This window comes from Meleagris gallopavo, chromosome 25 (assembly GCF_905368555.1).
Source record: "Meleagris gallopavo chromosome 25, MGAL_WU_HG_1.1, whole genome shotgun sequence".
In the NCBI taxonomy this organism is placed as follows: Eukaryota; Metazoa; Chordata; class Aves; order Galliformes; family Phasianidae; genus Meleagris; species Meleagris gallopavo.
The window spans coordinates 4,443,006-4,466,061 of NC_139428.1; the positions used below are offsets into that span (position 1 = coordinate 4,443,006).

General features: G+C 58.0%; 4 protein-coding genes across 6 annotated transcripts; 1 reads left to right on the forward strand and 3 right to left on the reverse strand.

The window, feature by feature from the left end:
- The first annotated feature begins 22 nt into the window (after window positions 1-22).
- Window positions 23-1,294, forward strand: SMIM12 (small integral membrane protein 12). The gene has a single exon (XM_010723323.4). The coding sequence runs from the start codon at window positions 267-269 to the stop codon at window positions 546-548; it is 282 nt and encodes a 93-aa protein (XP_010721625.1). The 5' UTR covers window positions 23-266; the 3' UTR covers window positions 549-1,294.
- Window positions 1,295-6,461: 5,167 nt separating this feature from the next.
- Window positions 6,462-9,504, reverse strand: GJA4 (gap junction protein alpha 4). 2 transcript variants are annotated; one of them, XM_085208614.1, is made up of 2 exons: window positions 9,242-9,504; window positions 6,462-8,509 (listed from the first exon to the last, which is right to left on the reverse strand). In XM_085208614.1, the coding sequence occupies exon 2, from the start codon at window positions 8,487-8,489 to the stop codon at window positions 7,458-7,460; it is 1,032 nt and encodes a 343-aa protein (XP_085064740.1). In that variant the 5' UTR covers window positions 8,490-8,509; window positions 9,242-9,504; the 3' UTR covers window positions 6,462-7,457. The 2 variants fall into 2 exon arrangements, with proteins under 2 accessions (XP_085064740.1, XP_003212623.1); XM_003212575.5 differs by lacking the exon at window positions 9,242-9,504 and adding an exon at window positions 8,940-9,155.
- Window positions 9,505-12,107: 2,603 nt separating this feature from the next.
- On the reverse strand, window positions 12,108-14,599 carry GJB3 (gap junction protein beta 3). Its single transcript, XM_003212593.4, is given in 3 exon segments — window positions 12,108-12,427; window positions 12,430-13,230; window positions 14,463-14,599. Coding segments are annotated over 2 exon segments (804 nt in total). The 5' UTR covers window positions 13,196-13,230; window positions 14,463-14,599; the 3' UTR covers window positions 12,108-12,389.
- A 4,583-nt stretch (window positions 14,600-19,182) lies between these two features.
- LOC100546775 (gap junction beta-5 protein) lies at window positions 19,183-22,092 on the reverse strand. Of its 2 annotated transcripts, none has more exons than XM_010723320.4 (2): window positions 21,522-22,092; window positions 19,183-20,372 (listed from the first exon to the last, which is right to left on the reverse strand). In XM_010723320.4, the coding sequence occupies exon 2, from the start codon at window positions 20,346-20,348 to the stop codon at window positions 19,473-19,475; it is 876 nt and encodes a 291-aa protein (XP_010721622.1). In that variant the 5' UTR covers window positions 20,349-20,372; window positions 21,522-22,092; the 3' UTR covers window positions 19,183-19,472. The 2 variants fall into 2 exon arrangements, with proteins under 2 accessions (XP_010721622.1, XP_010721624.1); XM_010723322.4 differs by lacking the exon at window positions 21,522-22,092 and adding an exon at window positions 20,465-20,637.
- Window positions 22,093-23,056: the final 964 nt, after the last annotated feature.

Here is a 23,056-nt window from a genome sequence, read left to right on the forward strand (position 1 = left end):
CCGCTCTGCCCGCTAGGTGGCAGCACACACCGCCATGCGCCGCTCCGGCCCCGGTACCGGAAGTAGCGGTTGCAGCTTCGGCGGCGGCCGGGCCCGGGTGAGCGCGGCCCGCACGGAGCTCCGGTTCCCGCAGCCGGCCGCTCCGGGGCACCGGTGAGCGCTGCCCGCTCCGGGGTGCGGGGTGTGGGGAGGCCGCCGGGCTCCGGGCACCGCGGTGTAGGCCCAAGCGGGGCTCGCTGGGCTCGGCCGCTCGTCTCGGTGCCGCCATGTGGTCCGTGCTGTGGAGCGCCGTGCGAACCCACGCGCCCTACGTCACCTTCCCCGTGGCCTTCGTGGTGGGTGCCGTTGGATACCACCTGGAGTGGTTCATCCGCGGCCCCAGCCCGCCGCCGGCCGAGGAGGAGGAGAAAAGCATCTCGGAACGGAGGGAGGATCGAAAACTGCAGGAGATTGCGGGCAAGGACCTGACCGAGGTGGTGAGCCTCAAGGAGAAATTGGAGTTTGCCCCTCGGGCGGTGCTGAACAGGAACCGGCCCGAGAAGAGTTAATGCAGCTGTCGGTTCTGCCAGCGCCGCGCGGCTGAAGCTGAGGACTCCCAGCTGGCCCTGGGCTGTGCACAGCAGCACTGTGCTGGGGCTCCTCTGTCACCTGCACCCCTCCGCCCACACCCCGTCCTGCACCTGGCTGTGCTCGGGCTGTTCTCTGCCTCTGCTGATGCACGTCACCCTCCCTGGGCTCTGCAGAGCGGTCAGGGTTTGCCCACCCCGCGAATGTCTCCAGGACTGCAGCCAGACCCTGTCCTCCACAGCTGATGGGGAATGGGGCAGTGGTTTGGAGATGGAATGTGTGAAACTCACCAGCTCTCAACCCATTTTGGCCCTGGCAGCACGAAACCCTCATGGCTTTAATCACCACACGTGTCGCTTTGTCCCACTGTGGGCATGGAAGCAGAAGAGATCTGCTCTCTGCTGTACATTTGGACCTGAGTGATATGGAGTAGGGTGGGCTGATTGCAGGGCGAGGAGGACCTGCCCTCCTACTTCCATCTCCTCTTGCTCTTTGTGAACCCAGACTGGTTTGCTAGAGACCTCAGCACCTCGCCAACATGTTATCACCATGAGAGCCTGAGTGCAGTGGGGATCCGGAAGCTCTCTTTGCACCATCCTGGGGCTTCGCAGCAGGGAAGTGGACCAGGGAAGGCAGACATCCTGGCCCTGCATCCATTGTGGAGCTCAGAGGTGTAGAGAATGAGAACTCTTGCTTCGCACAGCCAGATTAAACTGTGAGTCCTGGGCCTCAGTGTTGTCTTCTGCATTGTCGCCTGTCCAAAACCCTGATTCAGAGCATGTTTCTGCTCCTGGTGTTTTCAAGAAACCCCACTTGGCATGGCTGGGGAGGGGTGATGGTCAGAAGGGTGGAGGAAACACTGAAATGCCAGCCTGTGTTGCTGTGTGCCTCCCTCCCAGCCCCCCCGTGCCACGTCACCACTTCCCCTCAGCGTCCTTATCTAAACCAGAAGGGTGGTGACAACGCTGGGTGGGGGCCCGAGGGACAGGAGCAGGAATGTTCTGTGCCGGGGGGGGGGAGCGCTGGGGTACCTGAAACCGGGCCGGGGCCAGCGTTGTCCCCTCGTGCCAAAGGGGGGGACACCCTGTGTTACCAGCACAGTGGGATGAAACTCTGCACAGGATCAGCCCCACTCTGTGCTGTTACTCTGCCTGCAGCATGGGGTTATCTCTCTCTCCCGGCTTGTTTTTCCCTGGTCACGCAGCGAGCTTCTCACCCTGCCCCAGCCTGGCCTTCCCCTCCCGGGGCCGATAAATCTGTTGTGTCTCATGCAAAGCCCTGATGTCAGCAGCCAGTTCAGCGTTTTGCATTGCTCTGTCCCGCTTCCTTCTGCCCTGCTGACAGCTTTACTGCCTGGGCCATGTTTACCTCCCGACCTGCTCTCCTCGGGCTGGCTCGCTGTCTGCTGGCTGAGCTCTCCACCAGGAACTTACCGTCTGAGGCCGTTTGTGAGAGAACTGAGGCAGGCAGGGCCAGGAGGAGCTGCGTGTGCTGTGTGGTGGCTGTGCTCAGCACTGCCTGGACCTGAAGGTGCAGGAGGACTCTTGTGGCGATGCCCCAAGCCCAGTCCTGCTGTCACGCCATGTTCTGGAGTTCAAATGCCTCTCTGTCCCCCTTGCCGAGAGGCCCTTGTACTCGATCTCTGCCTTTCCCAGCCCAGCTGGGAGTGATGCTGGGCTCACTGTTGTGCTCTGGGGTGGGAAAGAACCCTTCACTTCCCCCACCTGGGACCAGCCAGACCCAGCTCGGAAACCTCTTCTGAAATTCCTTTGTTCACCCTGCGACGGAGCGTCTCCCGTGGCTGTTTATAGCCCATTGATCTGCCTGTTCTCAGGCCCTGCAGGGCACAATCGTGCTTTGTTGGGGCTTTGCTGGCCCATTTCCTGCCCCCAAGCCCACACAGCCTCTGCTTGCTGAAACAATGTGTGGGGAAGGATGGGCCACGAGCAGCCCATGTGTGGGTACCATGAGCCCCATAGTGCATCCCCAACCTCTGCAGCCATCTATGCCTGCCGCCTGACCAGTGCTTCCACATTTCCACCTGGTTTCTGCACCAGCAGACCATTAGGGATGAGCCATGGGCTCCCCAAGGCATTGGGGCTTTCCGCAGACCGGTTACAAATGGGGGAAAGTGCCACAATTCTCCTAAACCCTTGGTGCTGCAAACCCACCCTTCCTCCCATTGAATCTCAACAATGTGCTGCCTGGGAAGCACTCTCTGGACAAGAATAGGGACCGGCGAGAACTCAGAGCTGGGAAAAACAGCCATGATGTCTCACTAGGAGCAAGAGGAAGCATCGCTGAATGCACCATTATGGTAAAAACTGGCTTCCAGCTCTCGTGCACCACCCCTCATGGGCGAGACATTGCTGTGGTCCAGCACAGGGGCTGCTCTTTGTGGGAGGATGCTCTCCTTCATCAGCACAGGACCCATCTGGCTTTGAGGAAGCCCATGTGGCAATGGGCTGTGCTCTGAGCAGGGATCAAATCCAGCACTGCCAAAATGTCACCGTGCTTGGAGTGTGCACTGTGCACAGTGCCGTGCAGCCAGGGCTCAGCTCCTGTGTCTGCTGGTGTTCCACAGGCATTTCTTTCCTTCTTTCAGAACAAAGGACTCCAGACTGAGCGCTCAGGGTCTGCAGCAGCCACCATCCATGGTCTGGTGTCCAGCTCAGAGGCCAGAATGGCACTGGAGCCACTGGCAATACTGGGACTCTGTCCCTGCCAGACCCGTGGTTGTTTCCTCCCCACCAGCTCCAGGGGCAGCTGTGCTCCATGCAGAGCCATGCTCTGGTTGTGGCTGTGTTTGCTGCTGGGGGTCCCTCACAGGTGCGAGGAACAGATTTTGGTTTCCGGAGGCAGGATGCAGGGATGGAGCCAGCCTGCTCTGCTGCCCTCCCCACTCTGCTTCCCAGCTCACACTGCTGGGGGGAAACGGAGACCCCAGAGCCCCCCCAGCTGCTCGGCACAGCTCAGCACACCTGGGCAGCTGCAGAGGATGTCCGGTGAGCTCAGTGTGGGGACATGCCAGCTGTAGGTCTGGGACTCTGTGACCATGTGGTGGCACCAGGCCTGCTTGGAGCAGTGGCAGCCATGAGTGAATGACATGGCTCTGCAGAGCAGTGCAGGGACCCATGGGGACTCCCATTCACATTTCCTGTCCTGGGGCAGCACTGTCACCCCAGGGCACTCGGGACGTGCCGACAGCCCCGAGATGCAGAGGTGTGCTCACCCCAGAGGTGCTGGCTAACGAATGGTTTGTGTTCCCCAGTGTATCCCCGCATTCCTTGGGGACCTCTGCTCCCTGCCCTGGTGAACCCAGGCTGTTTTCCCAGGCTCCCATCTTGTCCTTTCCCAGTGTCTCAGTCCCTCTGCAGGACCCACGGTCCCACAGCGTAGCCGCATTGCTGCTGCCGGCTCCAGCAAAAGCCCTGCAGCACCTTTAGAGAAGAGCAGCTCAACTTTAAACAAGATCCAAGGCGTGGGACAGCAACAGGGGACACATCCCGCTCAGTGTCACCTCTTCATGCAACCCCATCCTGGGGTGGGCATGGGGGTGCGGGTGCTGCTGCAGCTCCACTGCCTGAACACGAGGAAGCGGCTGGAGGAGAGCGACAATGTCAGGATGCGGGAAGTCGTCGAGGCTATTGAGCGCGTTTCCTCCTGCCTATGGTTCTCACGCGTGTCTCAGGGGCCACATTGTCTGCTGTGCCCACGCGTGGAGGCTTAAATATAACCCTGCAGGGAGCTGCGTGGGGTTGGCTTTTCCTCCTTAGGCACTGGGCTGATAGAGGCAGGGTTGTGCCACGGTTGGTGATGCCATCATGGTAGTGCTGGGGCTCACAGATGCATCATTGCTGTGGTCCCAGCTGGCATCGCCCTGCCCAGCCTCTGCCTTTCCTCCCTTCTCAGCTGCAGTTTTGCTCCCGCTGCCGCCGCCACTCTTCCTGCGAGCGAGTCGGATTTAGCAGCTTGCTCTTTTCTCTGCGCTGGGAAAGCTTAAAAATAAACTCCTTGGTGCTTGGCCAGCTCCTTGGACAGAGCCTTGCGGTGGGATGAGCTGCAGCAGTCCGTGTGCTGCTCCTGTGTCCAGCCTGGGCTGTACTGTGCAGAAGAACCCAGTGCAGGCTGGTGCTAACTGGTGGCCCTGGGACAGTGGTTGGTGTTTGGGCAATGGCTCCAGAAGGAACTGGCATCCTGGGCAATGTGTGGCCCCTGTAGGACCAGCTGAGCACCCCCAAACCCTTCCAGGGCCAGAGTAGATACCCAAAAGCTGTGCCCAAGGGACACCTCTGCCTGGGATCCCTGAGCTCCACATTGTTTGGGTGCACATCCATCTGCCAGTGCTCCTCCCTCCCCATTTCTTTCACACCTTGAAGACATCACATCGCTCTCTTGGCACTCACTTTCTTCCAGGAGCTATAGGTGTAGGAACAGCAGCAAGTTGTTGTTTGCACTCCATTAAAGAAAATGTGCACATGGGGCTCATGATGAGTTTATTTTAGGGGCTGCACCCTTGAAAAAACCTCCAGCCTTGGACAGAGAGAAACCCCATAGGCTCTGAGGTGGGGCTTCCCCATCCCAGGGGAGGCAGTGGAGGGCAGCGCCCAGAAAAGTGCCCATCCTGGGGTGCCCACAGGGAGCTGCAGGACTCAGCACCACGGCACAGGGCCGAGCTTTGGGACAGCAAGTGCTGTTCCCAGAAGGGGACCGGAGGGGGCTGTTTATTCAGGAGGCAACACAGAGGTGTGAGAAAGACCGTGAATGCCTGTCCCGCTGCTATCTGTCCAAAAGGGCTCCTACGGGCCAGCCAGCACTCTTATCAGCTGCAAACTTTTATTTGTCTTAGGGCTGCCCGCCCGCCTTCAGGGGGTCCCACGCCTGCCCCATCCCCGCTGCCGCGGTGCAGGTGAGCTCTGGCTGTTGTTGTTGGCGCGTGCCGATGAAGGTCCCGGCGGCACGGGGTCACAGCAGCCACCACTGTCACAACACGGGGACAATAGCGGTGTGTGGGGCCGTGTTGTTGCAGCACGTGGGGTCGGGCACGCGTGGCCCCGCTGGCTCCATCAAGGGAGCTTGCGGCCGTCTTGTTTTCCACCTTGCAGGGAAAAGCGTGACGATCGCCTGGTGCCAACAAAAATATCAGCCTGGGACACGAGGAGAGCAAACGGCGGTGGTAAACACTGTGGGGCTGCGCCATTCCCCTTCCCACTGGCATTTCCTCCCTGCAGAGTACGGGGCCGCCGGGCTCTGCTGGTTCCCGGTGGGAGCCAGCCAAGGGGCACCCCCTGGGAAGGTCCCCGCAGAGGGTCTGTCCTGGTGCCCCACAGCACCCCAGCACGGGGGTTTGGGGATGCTCCAGGCACGTGTTCCCATCCCCGTGGAGGGAGGGAAGCCAGGGAGTGGCTTGGGCACAGCTGTGGCTCTGCACAGTGCCTCCCTCCCTGCTTCCTCTGGCAGTGATATGGCCCCGTATCACCCATATTTCATTGCCTGTGGGGTATTTTTAGCCTGTCCCACCCTCGCTGAAGAGGCCCTCAGCAGAAAGCAGCAGGCTCTGCCCTGGGCTCACGCCGCCAGGGAAACCAAATAGGGCCCCGAGGCACATTGTGCTCCTTTATCTGCAGCTCACTTCCACCTATTATGCAGCAGCTCTGTGGCTTCCACCAGGTTTATCTGCAGCAGAGCTGGGGCAGGCAGATGAGAGGCCCCAGTGATGGGGGCACCCAAAATTCTGCTTTGCATCGCAGTGGCCCCATAATGGGCCCTGCAGAGGCAGCAGGTGGGTTTGCGCTTGCAGTGATGAGCAGCATCACCAGAACTCACACTGTGCCCATGCACACACCTCAGGACACCAGCAAAGTGGCACAAATATGCTCTCACCACACTGCACCTTTAACTCATCCAACTTTATTCAATGCAATACAGCGCTCAGTCCGGCAGGGAGGAAAGGGAAACAGAACAGAGGAGCAAAGCCCACACCCTGCGCTCATGCTCTGTAGCTGCACGTGGGCTACGAGCAGCAGATGGAGCAGGTTCCCGCAGCCCCTTCCATCTCACAGCTTTGGTGGGCAGTGGTCCATTCCTCTGCCCCATCACCAGCACTGCAGCCCACAGCAGGAGGTGACTAGTGCAAAGTATTAAAAACAACGGCCCCTCAAACTGGTTACTGCTAGGCTAATTCCTCCCCCAAACCACTGGGCACAAGGGCTGGTGGCCTGGGATGGACATGGCTCCTTGGTCCCCTGCACAACGGCACCTTTAAGGCAGAAAGCTGCGTGCTTGGGTTGGCACGTTAAAAATAACTTAGAGACATCACATGGGAAAGGGTCCAGGGACAGGACAAAGGGGGGGTCCTGGGGCACTTAGGGCGATGGGGACGTGCGGTGTGACAAATGTCCCAGTGCAGGGTTAACCCCACTGTGGTCCACAGGGACAGGGGCAGCTCTGGCAGCAAAGCCCCCGCATGGAGCAGTGCCAGCTGTCTGCTGGGTCACAGGAAAGGGACACAGCCCACAGCCAGGACAAGCGGCTTCCCATGGCTTCACAGTGCTCCCACACTGGCAGTGGGACTTCATCATGTCCCAGGGGCCAGCTGCACGGACAGGACCCCTTGCCACAGCCCTGGGACAGCCCATTCCCAGCCCTGGGGATTTGCTCCCTTTCCCACAGTGATGCCAAGTCCCTCTGCCCTGCACACACCATCCCAGCAAAGCCCGGAGAAGTTTCCTTCCTTGCAAGGCCCGTGGGGAAAACAGCAGAGAACAGAGGCTGTGCTCAGGGGCTGGTGAGTTTGTGAGCATCAACTCCCAGTAGCAGGCACCACATCCTCAGAGTGGACACAAGGGACAGTCCAGGCACAAAGGGACCAGGGATGGCCCCACCTGGCCCTAGACGTACTGCTTCTTGGATGCAGAGCTGCTGGGCCGGCTGCACAGCTTCTCCTCAGAGACTGGGGCATCTGGAACTCTGGGGGCATAGGGGTCCGAGAGGGGCCTGGTGCTGCTGCCCAATGCCAGGTTCTCCTCGTTGCGGAAGTTGGCCCAGTTCTGCTCACTGGAGAGCTTGTTGTAGGCCTGGTAGGGTGGCGTGTGGCTCTCGGCCATGGGCAGGAAGGGGTAATGCTTGGCCGGGTAGGGGCCCGAGCCCATGTCATCAGCAAAGGCACCCTGGCTCGGGCCAGCCGGCACCGGCACCTTCTTGATGTTGCTGAGCAGGCTCTTGCAACAGAGGTGGAAGAGCTCCAAAAGGTTGAGGATTAAGGAGATGAGGCCCATCACCAGCATGAAGATGATGAAGATGGTCTTCTCGGTGGGGCGGGAGATGAAACAGTCCACCTGGTGTGGGCAGGGGTCCCTCCTGCACACGTAGCGGGGCACCATGGAGAAGCCATACAGGTACCACTGGCCAACGAGGAAGCCTGCCTCAAAGATGCTCTTGCAGATCACGCTGATGATGTACGTCCACATCAGCGCCCCTCGGATCTTGAGCCGCCCATCCTCCGTCATGTAGATCTTGGACATCTTCTTCTCTACAGCTGCCAACGCTTGCTCAATCTTTGGGTCCTTGCTGTGGATAGCCCGGAGCTCATTCTCCTGCTGTTTCAGCTTCTCCTCCTTTCGCGACAGATAGACAACGTGGCCCAGGTAAATGAGGGTCGGGGTGCTTACAAAGAGGAACTGCAGCACCCAGTAGCGGATGTGGGAGATGGGAAAAGCTTTGTCGTAGCAGACGTTGGTGCAGCCCGGCTGCTTGGTGTTGCACACGAAGTCTGACTGCTCGTCCCCCCACACGGACTCACCAGCCAAGCCCAGGATGAGGATACGGAAGATGAAGAGGACGGTGAGCCAGATCTTCCCGATCACAGTCGAGTGCTCCTGGACTTGGTCCAGCAGTTTTTCCAGGAATCCCCAGTCGCCCATCTTCTAGGAGCCTCGTGCCTCTGGCAGCAGAGGGGAATCGAGTCAATCACCCATTCACACACTGCGTCCCCAAGCTTTCTCAGGACACAATCACTCTTTAGAAGGTCCCAGCAAACCCACTGTGAGGGCATGGCTGGCAGCTTGAAGAGGCAGCCTAAACTCACCCCTCCTACAGCCCAGCCCCACCAAAGGGCAGCAAGCAATGTGACAGTGGCACAAAGCCCTGAGTACAGCTGTCACCCCGACACTCAGGCAGTGCTGTCCCCAAACTGAGTGCACAATCAGAGAATCATTCAAGTTGTAAAAGACCACTGAGCTCAGCTAGCCCAACCTGCAATCTACAGCCAGCTCCCTTGCTGTAGGACAATACCACCCCAACCCCAAACTGTTCCCCCCATGCCCTTGTAGCCCCCATCTTAGGGACCCCAAAGCCACTCACGGCACGCAGACCTGGCACTGCTCGTGGGACCCCGGTTGTCCCACTGTCATCCCAGCCAGCCAGCCAGCCTGCCTGCATCCGCCCTCAAAGCACAGCCCTGCAGCCCAGCTGGGAAAGAGGAAGCAACTACAGCCCTGACTCCTAATTAACCTTTGCCAATTAAGCGCAGCTGGACTGTTTAAGGAACACGTCTCCCGGTGGGATGGAGAAGTGCCCCGAAGCAGAAAAGCGGGTGCATGCAGAGAGCAGTGATCCCATCGCGAAGCAGAAAGTGATGCGGTGCCGGGGGGTCCGGGGGGTCTCACTCACTCACCGCCCGCCTGGCAGCGCCGGGCACGTCCCTTCTGCCTCGGGCCGTGCAGGGTGTGAGCGGCCGGGCCGGGTCGGGCTGCGGGGGCCTTGCGGGGCCCGGGGAAGCCGGAGGAGGAGCGCGGACAGGAAGCCGGGGCCGGGGCTTAGCAAAACGCCGCAGGTGCGGGGAGCCGGGTCGGGGCCGCCCGCTCCCACCCCGTCGGGGCGGGCCGGGGGCGGTGGGGCCGCCAGCACCGCCCGGGAGGGCTCCCGGTGACGGCGGGAGGCGGGGAGAGAGAAGTTGTGCGCGACCCAAACGCGAATCGTTGCGCCGGGGCCGTCCGTCGGAGTCAAAGCAGTACGGGACGGGCTGGGCGAAAGGAGCCGGGAGGGGTCCGGCAGCTCGGGGGGGGGGACGGGGACAGAAAGCGGGGGAATGGCCGTGCCCCGTTGTCCCCCGCTGTCCTGCGGGGAGAGCCCGGCGGCTGAGCGTCCCGCACCCGTTCAAAGCTCCTCTGCAGCCGGGGGCATCGCGAGGCGGCGGGGACACGGGGACACCCGATGGGAGATGCTTCGGCCCCGTACGGCCGTACCCGGAGGATGCTGCCCTTAGGGCCGGTCCGTTACTGCGGGATTTGGGATCTTTCGCTCCTCCAGGCGCTTGTGGAGCGGGGCCGTGCGCGGCGCGGGCGCTGGGTGGTGCTGGAGCCACATCGCAGGCTGAGTTCGGGCAAAGGCACGGGGCCGCGGCCGCCGACGGGTTTGAACAGAGCCCGGCTGGAATAAGGGAGGGTTTGGGGACAGCGGGAGGCTGTGAGGTGGCACTGAGAGGCCGCGGTGCGGATGCCCTGAGTAGATTTGCTCATAGTGAGGGGAGTTGGGACTGATACAGGATAGCAATGTAAGCGGATGCTGATATTTTATGCACAGGGTTAAGTCCAGATGCTCTGGGGGACAAAAACCCCCATTTGTGTCCTTCCAGCTGCAGTGGGATGGCACACAGCACAGGCTGCATGGGAGCGGCAGACGTTGGGCAATCCAAGCAGAAACTGGACCAGGAAACTGCTGCCTCTCCCCACCAGGACGTGGCATTTCCTCCTCACAGACAGGTCTGAGCAGAGGTGGAGCCAGAACAGCCTCGTTACGCTTATATAAATTAATTACATTGGGTAACATCCACGTGCTGTGGCACCAGGTGTCCAGCACCCATCTTCCAGCCAGCTCAGCAGGGTCACCGCTTCCCCCTTCCCACCAGCCCAAAGTTGTGGCTGCTGCTGTGACGTGTCCCCTCATTGCATCTGTCCCCAGTGATGCTCTGCACCCTGCCAGTCCCTGATGGGCGGAAATGATCACCTCTGGGGAGCAGCCCCAAAACCACAAAGGAAATGGAGCCGTCCCCACTTGTGGATGCACCAGCTCCCACGTTGCTTCACCCACACCGGCCACAGGTCTCCAGTAAGGCAAGAGGGCACCTGAATACAGACCCCACACTGGTTGCAAAGGCACATCCCGATCAGATACCTGTGATATCTGTCCTCTGGTGTGGGGTGTCCAAGTCTGGCACCACAGATGGCACAAGTGACAAGGTGCTGAGCAGCAGAGATGTGTCACCATGCCACGTGGGCATCATTGTCACTGCCTTTCGGTGCAGCACAAGCCCCAGCCATGGCAGCACCTGCTGCAATATGTGTGTGCATTTGGAAAAGCATGGGTTGAGCAGACCCTCCGCATATAGACTGCTTAGGGAGAGATTAAGTGGAAATCATTTCTATTTATTGTAATATTTATCAAGGTTTAGTAAATGATTGATGCTGATCTCGCCTTGATTTCCTTGGGGGCCAGCGTGCAGTTCTGGTGAATTAAAGTTTAATGATGTGTGACAAGTGGGAGGGGAGGGGGCAGGTGGATACCAGGCACGAGGCCAGGGGACTGAACCCACCAGGGGCACCTGAGGAACCAACACAAATCCATTTCTTCAGCCCTCACCTCCCCCCTGCAATTTCCAGCAAGCAGAGCAGATCCCAATGTCTACAATGAAACGTTTATTGACCCCTTGGATTCATTGCTAATGTGAATGACACATCCATCTGAGGCAAGGGGTGGGTGCAGAGGGAAGCAGCAGAGCCAGAAAAGCCACTTGGGCAGGACGTCAGCGAGGTGCTTGCATGAGCAGAGAGAGAGAAGCTGTTCCTGCCTGTCCTGGGCCAATGCAGCAGCACCATATGATGGGCACCAGCAGCCTGGGCTGGGCACTGCTCAATGCAACTGTACCCAGCGTAGGAGCAGCAGCACAGGAAACACAAGAGGAGCTGTTGGAGCCTCCGGCTGCTCCCTCCTGCTGGTCCTAGTCCTGTGTGCCCTTCCAGCACAATGGCTTTGTCCGCACTGGAGGCAGCTTGGTGGCTGCTTAGCAGAGCTTGTGATTGGTGTCCGTGTGTCAGCATGATCTCCAAGCACCACTGGGTGCAGCCAGCAGAGCTCAGGGGCTGCCCGTCCCTTACCTGTGTCTTCTCAGTCACCCCACAATCCTCTCTCAGGGGACTTCGTTGAGTTTAATAATTTTTCATGGAGGTCAAATATCCAGAGTTTGGGAACTTTGTAGGCTTGAAAAGCTCATGGTCCGAGGGGAAGGCAAGCTGGCTGGAACAGGGGAAGTTACAGCTCCTCTCCTCTGTGGAAAGAACAGACACTCTTAGTTACAGCATGCCTGTGGGCAGCTGGCGCTGGGCCACTGCCAGGCATGCCCTCACTGCTGGGACACCCTGGGGATATGCATGTGGTCATCAGTCCTGGCACTGTTGGTCCACAGAGTCCCCACACCTCATGCTGCGGGTCCCTAAGAAGGTCTTGTCTGGTGGTGGGATGGGGTCCCTCTGTGTCCCAGCTTGGTCTGTGCCCACTGTGTTCCTGCCCTGTCCTGCCCGTCACAAGCTGCAGAGGTTACAACCACCCTAGCCCATCATCATCACATCACTCATGTTCCCATGACATACAATTGCCCTTAGAGGCATCAAGAAGATTTCCCATGGATGTTTTTCCCTCCCCTACAGAGCCAGTGAAGTCCCAGCTGAAGGCTCTGGTGGTGGCATTGCTGGAGGTCACCTCCAGGGCAGCCATCCCTGGTATGTGCCAGGACCCTTAGCCTTCCCTCTTCCCCTTCCATGACCCCATCAGATGGAGGTCAGGATGGGAGCCAAGGCCTTTAGGCTGCCACACACCTATTCAGGGCCTTGTTCTCCCTCTCCTCCGCCTTGAGGTGGCACTGGCAGGTGGAGGCTTTGCTGTAGCTCATAGAGCGCTTGATGGACTTCTTCCACTTGCGTGTGCTCCGGACAACGCGCTTGAAGATGAGGTAGAAGATCTCACAGACAGTGAGGACGATGCAGATGGAAGAGGCCCCGACCATGAAATAAGTGAAGACTCTCTTCTCGGTTGGCCGAGCGATGTAGCAGTCTACAGTGTTGGGACAGGGCTCCACGTTGGTGCACTTGACCAGCCGTGGCAAGTCAAAGCTGTCCCACATCTTGTGGAGGAGGTAGAGGAACAGGATCTCTATGATGAGCTTGAAGAAGAGGCTGAGCAGGTAAGTCCACCACAGCCCACCGTGCTTCTTGCCTGTGTTGCTGTACAGCTTGGGGCAATTCTCCCCATTCTTCTCCCTGTTCTTTTTCTCGCGGTCCTCCCGGTAAGCCACGTGCATGATGACCAGCAAGGAGGGACAAGTGACAAAGATGAGCTGCAGAGCCCAGAGGCGGATGTGGGAGATGGGGAAGAAGTGGTCATAGCAGACGTTGGTGCAGCCTGGCTGGCGTGTATTGCAGTCAAAGTCCTTCTGCTCATCCCCCCAGACGCGCTCAGCTGCCACCACGTAAACCAGGACACGGAAGACGAAGACCACGGAGAGCCAGATACGACCGAAGGCTGTGGAGTATTTGTTGACCCCACTGAGCAGCCCCTGCAGTGTCTTCCAATCCATGGTGAGTGGTGATAGCTGCAGTCAGAATCAGACACCTGGAGAAACATCGATGGGTGGGGAGATTCAATAGGGCACAACAGCAGGGCAGCTCATTTCCTGCAGCACTGCAGTGCTGTATGGACCCTCCTGACCCAGCTGACCTCCTGAATTCCTCCCATCCATCACACTCAGCTGGGGACACAGCATGACCACATAGAGCAGAGCCTGGGCTGATGGAGACACGGCTGACCCTGGGTTCTTACAGCGACGTTCAGAGGTGATTCAGCCCTTCCAGGCTTCCCCCTATTAAAGCTTTTGCCATAAGGGAAGAGCTGCCTGGAGCACCTCTGCCAACCACAGTCCCAGTATAAATTGGCAGCAAAATCCCCTGGATAAACAGAGAGGCCCTGGGAGGATGTCGGGAGTGCATGGCGTGCTGGGTATTGCAGCAAAGCAAACCCTTCAGTGAAAAGCAGCCTCGTGACCTGGCAGCACCCCTGGGATTGGGGCAAGAGGGAATCCTGCTGCACATTTCCATCCCCCCTTCAGTGCCCAAAGGAACACGTGCTGCTGGCCACCGCAGTGCATTGCCAGGCCCTGTTTGGGCTGCTGGGTACACACACATCAACCCAGTTGGGTGACTACTCAGGGCACGTCACTTCATGTGGTGAGACACATCAGAGCTGTGGTATGATGGAAGGGAGGCTTTGGGGAGCCTGTGGCTGCCGTTAATCACCTAGCGGGTGAAGCTCCCCAGCAGGACCAGGTTGGCAGGGCTCCCGATGGGGCACAGCACCAGGTGTGCATGGTCTTCACTCCTCCAGCCCCAGGCTCACCTCTCATATCCATCAGCTTCACTCCCTTGCATGCTCTGCACAGCCCTGGGGCTGTGGGAGTCCTGGGCAGCCCCTGTGCACATCCATCAGTTTTGGTGACTGATGGGATCTTTATCATTAGAGGATGTCAGGCTCTGACTCAGCCCATCCCAGCCCCACTCGGCCTCAGTTTCCACATGGGTAAATTGGGCTGAATGGCTCCTGCTCACTGAGAGCCCAAAGGGATTTGCAGGAAACAAGTTTTCTCTCTTGCAGGTGACACAAGGGATCCTGGGCCCAGGTGGGGGCAGAATCACTGAAAGTGAGAGCCCATGGATGTCACCCTGGCTGTCACTCCTCTCCCAGGTTCCAGTGCAGACGCTTCCCAGTATCACCATCCTCAGCATTCCCACACCCCACTTCCCATGCTGAACAAGCTCTGCCTCTACCAACCCAGCACCTCTGAGACGTACCTGCAAGAGGCTCCGGTTCCGTCCCTGCTCACCGAGGGCTGCGGGGTGTGAAGATCCCAGTTTGGGGCATGGCTGGCAGCACAATCACAGCGCAGCGCTCGGGATCCCCTCACTGCTTGGTTCTACGTGTCCTGGAGCTGTGTGGAAGGAACAGATCCTCAAGTGCTGCCCAGAGCCCACAGAGCTGCTGGAGAGCTCAGCCCTGCTGGAGTGTGAGCAAGCCCAGCGCTTCCTACACATCTGCTGTGAGATCAGGAGCAGAGAGCTGCCACGTACCCATCCTCAACCAAAAGCTGGTGAGCGAAGCCTGGAGCCCATAACTCCTGCATATCCCATGAGGACCACTGGCCTTTCACCATCCCCCCCAACAGCCACCTGCAAATCCCACACCTCCCCATCCCTGAGGGCTCCACGAGCGATGCTGCGCAGCCCCCCCTGCACCCAGCGCTCACCTCAGCCTGCTGCTGCTCCTGTCCATGTGTCTGCAGTGGGGCAGGAAGGGAGCTGAGCTGGGAGCACCACGCCCCGCGTTGTGCAAGCCCCGCGGCTGGGTGATGCTGGCTGTTGGCCAGGGGCAGCTCCAGGTGTGCTGGGCTCTGCCTCCTGCAAAGCACCCAGCACCGCTGCGTGCCAACCTGCTGCGTCACCCCCAGGTCCTGCCCTGCGTAGGTGCAGGGCGGCGGGGCTGAAAGCACCCCGCTCCCACCTGGGGTGCAAATGTAACAGAGCTAGGAGGGGATGGGGTGGTCGTGCCCCCTGCATTGCCCCATGCTGTGGGGGCACGTGCCATGCAAAGCCCTGTGGATCAAGTCCGTGGGGTCCTGACGTGGCATCAGGGTTCCCAACTTCAGCCACTGCAGCATAGCACGGCACCCAGAGTTGTGACACCCACACGCCCTTAACACTGCAGGATCCATCCCACCTCATCCAGCTCAGCCCAAGGCTGTAAACTCCCACCCCAGCCCCAGCCAAGTACCTGCCCTGCACTGAGGGAAGCAGGGTGGGTCTGGGCAGCTCTGGGAGCGGGGAAACCCATTCCTGGCTGCAGCACTCCTGTATGCTTGGGTCCCAGCTGCAATGTCTCATGAAGGGAAGGTTTGTTCTGTTCCGAGTAACTGGGTGAGTCTGGCAAACAGATCCGTGTGGTTATTGTCTGTGCACATGCACATACATGCTTGGGTTGAACAACAAAGGCAGGTCAAATCCTGCAGCAGGAGCAATAGAGCCAGATTCCTCCACCAGAAACGACAGCAGCTCTTCCAGGTGATGCTCTGTGCCCTGGGGGCTCTGAGCACCGAACCCAGCAGCAAACTCAGCCCAGTGCTGATGGGGCTCTCACCGTCAGCCCCATCCACACCCGGAGTGAGCCAGGCAACAGCAACAGTTGTTAAGAGTCACATGTTATACAATTATGACCCATTTCTAATACAATTTGCCTTACTAATGCTTTGGCAACAGAACATAAATATCTCCAACCTACAGCATCCCACAGACATCACCCCGCTCTGGGTGCTGCTGGGTGAGACCTTTCCCAACACACAGCACCAACCCAGCAACATGACCGTGCCCTGCTGACCGCGTCCTGCCCCATCCTGATGGGACCCAGGACGCATCCCTAAGTGGGCAACACCCCTGTCCTATGGGATGCTGGGTCAGACCCTCCCTGTATGGGCAGCCAAGTGTCACCGAGCGTCCCTGCTCCACCTCAGCCCCATTTCACGCCTCTGCCAACGTGGCCGGGGTAGGATTGCATTTCCTCTTACCTATAGTTTACGGGCCCCTGTGATTCCTGCTGGCACCATTCCAGCACAGCTCAGCTTTGGGGCCCCCAGGGCACGGTGCTGGGACCCCTCCCAGTGCAGGGCATGGCGGGTGCTCACCATGCTGTGCTCAGAACACTCGTGGCACATAAGGAGCCGCTCCCTGAGGCGATGGAGCCTTGCTGCATTTTTTCAGTCCAGGTCAAGAAGATTTGGTGCTGTGCCAGACTGAGGGCACAGTGGGGAGCAGGAGAGCCCAAGTGAAACCTTGCGTGGTTCCCAGGCATCTCTCCTGTTCTGCTCAGAGCAAATACACCAGTTCCCAGTGCCAAATCTGGGCCCTTCCTGTTTCTTTTCCCCCTCTTCTCTCAAAAGGAGTGGGACCTAGGGTGATGCTATGCCAGGCACTCACCTCCCTGCTGTAAGCAAAGCCAGGGCCACTGCAGCCCTTCCCTGGCCCTGGGCACCTATCATCAGGATCAGGAATTTGAGCTATTTTGTAGCAAGCCATGAGCTGCAGCAGGAATCTGGGGGCTGTGGCCTAAGAGATAGAAAAAGCAAAGGGAGGAGACGCCGAAAGCCGCCCAGCTGGTCTGGTTTGCTCCCCAGGCTGCAACAAAACCTGTGGTCCCAGCAGCCCCTCTGCTGCAATTGGGGCACTTCAGCAGGGGCCGCGTGCCCCGCGGCTCTGACACATGGGGAGAAAGTTCAGTGCCTTTTGACATGGGCAGAAGTTTTTGCCCACGGCAGTTGGGTGGGGAAGGAACACAGCCCTGTGTTGTGCTGCGCTGCGCTGGGTATTTGGGCAGCCACGCCAAAGGCGTACCTCCCATCTGCGGCTGTGCTTGGCCTTCGGATTGCTCATTGCTTCTTCTTTGGATTGCAGGAAGTAGTGCAAGTTGTGAATTCGTGCCCACGTGGGAGTGGGATGCTTGGAGTCCCCCCAAATCCATCGGCATCTCTGGGAATGCCCCATCCTGCAATCAGTACAACATGAACGCAAAAAGCACTCAGTGACTTCCAGTGCGCTGACCCCGGGGCCTCCATAAGGAAGCAATCGAGCTGTGGAGCACGCAGTCTCCAAACACCACCGGAAAAAAACAGATCTCAGAGTCTCCTTAAAAGGGTTTTCAATGGGGTTTGCAAGGCAGAGGTGCCGGGTCATGCAGTGGGGCTGGGTCCTGGCGCTGCCTTTGATCCAACCCAGCCCTGACCTCACTGCAGCGTGGGAGTCACCGGGGGCGTGGGAGCGGGGAATTGGCCACAAATCAGAGGTTTTGTCCTCAATTCCCAGCAACCAGGCGGGTTTTTGACAGTGACCCTGCTGGGAAGGATGGGCTGCCCCAAGCGGCATGTGAGTCCCACTGCATCCCCAGCTGGGCTGGCATTGGCAGTGCTTTGGTTTTAAATGCTGCCTTCCAAAAATTCAGGAGGCTTCTGGGCATCCCTCGCAATAGAGCAGTCCCTGGATGATGATGATGCGAAGTCTAGAAAACAGCCTTTATGATAACATCCCCTGACACCAAGTGCTCTGTGCCCCACGGGGACACCACTGTCCCCCATTCCCAATTCCTGCAGCGCCATTTGGGGCAATCTCAGCTCCCTTTGGTGCAGAGCAGAGACACACAGTTGAAGGAACGAGATAACCACACCGATGTCCTGCCAGCCACCACCAAACCCCAGCCTAGATGGTGCAAGGTTTTGCAGAGCTGCTGCAATGCTTGCTCCAGGCAAGATAACGCAGCACAACAACAGCAGCACCTGGACAGTCAGGTCCTGCACTAAGTGACTGCTGCTTTGATGCATGGAAGTGGGGCAGGGATGTTTGGATGCGGGCTGGGCTGGGCTGGATGTGTCCCATCCCGACAGGGATTATGGCTTTCAGCTGGGAAACACCTCTGGCTTTTGCTCTTAGAGGACAGCCTTGATCAGCAGCAGCCAACTGTGCTGCAAATCAAACAGCCCAGCCCTGTGCTCCGAAGGAGAGGTGAGGGCTTAGCACAGGGAGCTGCCTGAATCCTCTGGCACTGAAGATCTCAGCAAGGAACATTATCCAAAGCAAAGGGAGGACAGAGATCAAACCAGCTTCACTTAAAAGAGATGGAAGGAATCCACTCATATACACCATCTGCCACCATCACCCCAAAGGTGTCCAAACTGTTTGTGCCACGTGCCAACAGGGACCCAGGAGGCAGAGACCCCCTTGTGCTCCTCCATCACCCCCATCCTCACAGGGCAAACCCACACATCATCCCCGTGGGGGAACACAGCATCTCCTGCCCCCAGCACATCACAGCTCAGCTCTGGAGAGCTGTGGGCTCAGGGTTAATGAGCTCAGACTTGCTGCAAAGTGGAAGCAGCTGCACAGAGAGGTGGCCGAGCAGAGCCCTGCACTGCAGGGCTGGGCAGGAGAGCCCCCTATGTGCCTTTTCTCTGCAGCAAACACAGCAAGCATTGGGGCTTTCTGTGCACACGGAAAAGATAATAATTGCGCCCTCTAAATACAGCAAAACCAGTAACAGATCGAGCCGCTTGTTCAATGTTAATGTTACTTATGAGTGCATTCGCCATGAAATTATTGTTAATTATTCATTCCAGCTAATGTTCAGTTACTGTTGATGGCCTTAGAAATTGCAGAGCAGCCTGAGTCACGGCAGAACGCGACATATTACAGCAATAAACGAGATCATACTCTGCCATTTAATGTTATTGTTTAATCAATGGCTGGGGTGTTTTTCCTCTCCTTTATTTGGCTGCTTTGCTCGGGTGCTTTTCTCCAGCCCACAGCAGGCTCCTCGCCCTTGTGCTTCATGGCTGTGGCTGCTGTACCAAGAGCAGCATTGCTCACAAATGGCTCCAGAGCTGCTCGGTGCCTTTCCAGGGGCAGCACAGCCCTCGTGCCCCTCCTTGGCATGAGATCTCCCCTGCAGTTTTGAGCCCCAAAAGCAGGAGAACATCACTTAGAGACAGAAATATTTATTCACTGCAAAGATACACGCTGAGACAGGCTCAGTGCATGGCACAGAGCTGCTTGCCCCTCACCTTGTGGTACCTGCTGGCTCATCCTGCAGCACCTGCTCTTACCCTAAATCCATCAGAACGATGCGAACTGCCTTGCCTTGAGGAGGGGAGGGGCTGAGCCCCATCTCCGTGGTTGAGCCACCCCAGTGCTCCCAGTGCTCCCATGGTGGGGACTTGGGGTGGTCCCATCTGGAGCAGGATCTTGGGCAGTCACAGCGCTCTGGAAGCCCTAGGAAGGACTCTTCTCTTGCTCAGGCAGTGTGGTGGGGATGGAGGTTGTAGGGATGGAGGTTGTAGGGATGGAGGCTGTGGGGATGGAGGTTGTAGGAATGGAGTCACTGGGGATGGAGGCTGTGGGGTCTTTGTATCCCACCCTATGGAACACCTGTCCCCCTGTGCTTGCAAGCTCGGCACACTCGTGGCTGTTCCGATGGCTCTCCCCATTGCCAGCCTGCAGGCGCTCCCGACACCGCTTCCCAATCAGGTAGGCAGCCTCCACCAGGCTGAGCACGATGCAGATGCAGGTGGTGACCACCATGAAGAGAGTGAATATAGTCTTCTCAGTGGGCCGGGAGATGAAGCAGTCCACGATGTTGGGGCAGGGGGGCAGCTGGCATTTCACCAAGCGGGGCAGGCTGTAGTTCCTATAGAAGCGGTAGAAGATGTAGAGGAAAACCATATCCACGCCAGCCTTGATGATGAGGCTGAACAGGTACGTCCACCACAGCCCGCCTCGCTTCTTGCCGGGGTTGGGGAAGCGGGAGCGGTATCCGTCCCCCCGCTCGGCGCGGTGCTGCTGCGCCTTGGCCTCGCGGTAAGCCACGTGCATGATGACCAACAGCGAGGGACAGGTGACCAGGATGAGCTGCAGGGCCCACAGGCGGATGTGGGAGACGGGGAAGAAGTGGTCGTAGCAGACGTTGGTGCAGCCCGGCTGCCGCGTGTTGCAGTCAAAGTCCTTGTGGTCGTCGCTCCAGACGCGCTCGGCTGCCACCACGTAGACCAGAAGGCGGAAGATGAAGACGAGGGAGAGCCAAATGCGGCCGAAGGCTGTGGAGTACTTGTTGACCCCACTGAGCAGCCCCTCGAACACTGACCAGTTCATGGTGTCCCGGTCCTGTTAGCTGCTCTGGGAAGAGAGAGGAGACACAGTGAGGGGCCGTCTCTGGCAGCACCGGGAGGTCCCACCGTGTGCCCCATGGCACTGAGCTGTGCTCCCACCTGGGTGCCCTCAGGGACAGCCACTGCCCTTCGCTCGCACTGAAGTATCCTCTGCCAAGCACCGTCCCCACCTGTGGGGTCTGAGGACCCAGCAAAGCCTCAGGAGCAGCATCCTCCAGCCACTGCTCACCGCAATCTGTGCCCGGCTCAGCCTGTCCCCATCCCACTTTGCCCTCCCCATTTCTCACCTCATCACCCAGGTATTTGTTATTATTTTTTTTCTTACGCTACCAGGCTTGGCACAACAAATAGGAGCAGGCTGGGGTGTGACTCATCCGCGGCTCCACCGCTGTGTCCTCTCCCACCGTTGGAATCCAACGTCTCCTCCACTCTCCCCACCCCAAAGCACAGGAGGAGCCTGACATCAACTCAGTAGTGCTGCCCACACACCAGGGCAGGCAGCTCCTGTGAGCTGGTGTGGCACGGCATACCATGGCATGGCACGGCATGGGACAGTGTTATGACACAATGTGGTATGGCACATTCTGCCATGGTGAGTGGACACCATGCAGTGGGGCTCGGAGGGGCTGCTCAGCCCCTGGCAATGCAGAATCGCTGCTCTAGGTCTGGGTGCCCATCATCACCAGTTGGCATCAACTCAGCCCATTCCATCCCCATGACCCATAGCAGTTCTGTTTGACCCCGGCTTGCAACAAGCCCAACAAACACATCCCACATGGAAGGGCACAATTCCCAGTGCTGCTTTTGAGACTGACTCTCCTTAAACACTTAATTTATCAACAAAATAAGAACATTTCCCTTTGCTAGCAAAGCAACACAGGCTCCACTGCTCCATGCAGTTCTATGCTGCCCTATGCCCATACCTCCCGTGGGAGCTAGAGCTCCCTGCATGCCCCCATGGGGTTGACTAAAGGCACGGATGCAGGACTGGGGACACACAACAACACCCGGTTTTTGCCTTTCCCAAACAAACTGACAGCAGCAGCCCAGGGTGCACAGTCACATTGCAGTGTGGGGCTCAGCTGTGTGCACCCACAGTGAGAGAATTCCCCATCCCACACCACCAGAGCCCCCAGCACCCGGGGCTGCCCCTTACCTGGGGACGTCCCGCAGAGGCTGGGTCGGTGCTCGCCGGGCAGGAGCGCATGGCAGGGTGTGCAGGGTGTGAATCATCTCAGGGCTCCTGGGAGCGAGGAGGAGATTCCTGGGGGCAGGGGTTGGCTTCGAGGCAGTTCCCTGCGTGCTGCGTTGGCTCACACTCTGCCTGCAACGCAGGAAGGGCTGTAACACTGCAGGGATGTGCTCAGGGTGCCTGGATATCCTGGGGACATTGGGGTGTCCCAGTGCAGCAGGTGCTGCTGCTCCACCATGTGGACCCTACTGCTGCCCCCACCTTCTCTTGCTCGGACCCCCAGGGGCTGCCCCAAAGTCCTCCCTGGATGGGGACCCGATCCCACAGCAGTGCAGGGGCTGCCTGGGTGCTGCATGCAGTGCCAGAGCACAGGTAGGGCTGACACCATTTGAAGAGCAAATAGATGTTTCATTTGCAATTCCGCTGGGTGTTTAAAAAAAAAAAAAGAAAGAAAAAAAAAATAGAGAAACAAATCTAAACAGCTGTAAAGTAAATTACCACTGTTTGCCGATGGCTCCAGGGAAGAGTTCTGCAGTTTGAAATCAAACAAGCCCTTTTTTTTTTAAAGCATCACAGTGACAGCTGTGACAGGAGGGGGGTTTCCAGGTTCCCCTTTAGTGATGGAGGCAATCCAAAGGGGCTTGCCACTTTGGGGCCCAAATCATCCTTTTTTAGGTACATCAGAGTGATGCATGCTCCCCGCTGCCTCTCCCACTTCCATTTGCCAAAGAGTTCAGACTTGCAGAGGCTCAGAGGTGCCAGAGGCTGCACCCAGCCCATGGGGAGCAGCTCACCCAGGCGGGTCGGCACACAGAGGTGTGTTAATGGCAGCACTCCGTCTTGCAGGAAAAAGCCCCATTAGAACACTTTCACTACAACGTGAAATATTAATAACGCTTTGCATTTATATAGCGTCATTCATCTCGGAGTCACTCGCCGAGCTCCTGACATGAATCACACTGCAGAGTGAGCTCTGCAGGGAGATGGCTGGATGGGGCTGTGCCCGTTTCCCTGCTGCACACACTGAGGACAGCTCTTCCCCAGCCCTGTGCAGCTCTCCAGCTTTGCAGAGCTCCTCGATGCCATCTTTTTGCTGCCTGGGTTTTCCATCTGAAAAGCTTGATTTTTATTTTTATTTTTATTTTTATTTTTATTTTTATTTTTATTTTTATTTTTATTTTTATTTTTATTTTTATATAGTAAAGTCAAGCTGGGGTGGTGAGGAGGGGCTGCTGCATCAGGGCTGCGGGGGAACCCACAGCAAAAGAGCATCCCCAACATGACCAGAGTGTTCCTATGGCACAAACCATGGCAGAATGCTGAGAAGGAGAAGCTATTTTCATCTTATTAAAGAGCCTTATATTTAAAACCCTTCTTCAGGTCCATAGCACAAGATGATTGCAAAGGCTTTTACACACTAACGCAGCAGGAATCACTCCTGCTTTCAGTGATGTTGATGCAGATGCTGTTTAGTAGGGCAGAATCCCATTATTGATGCT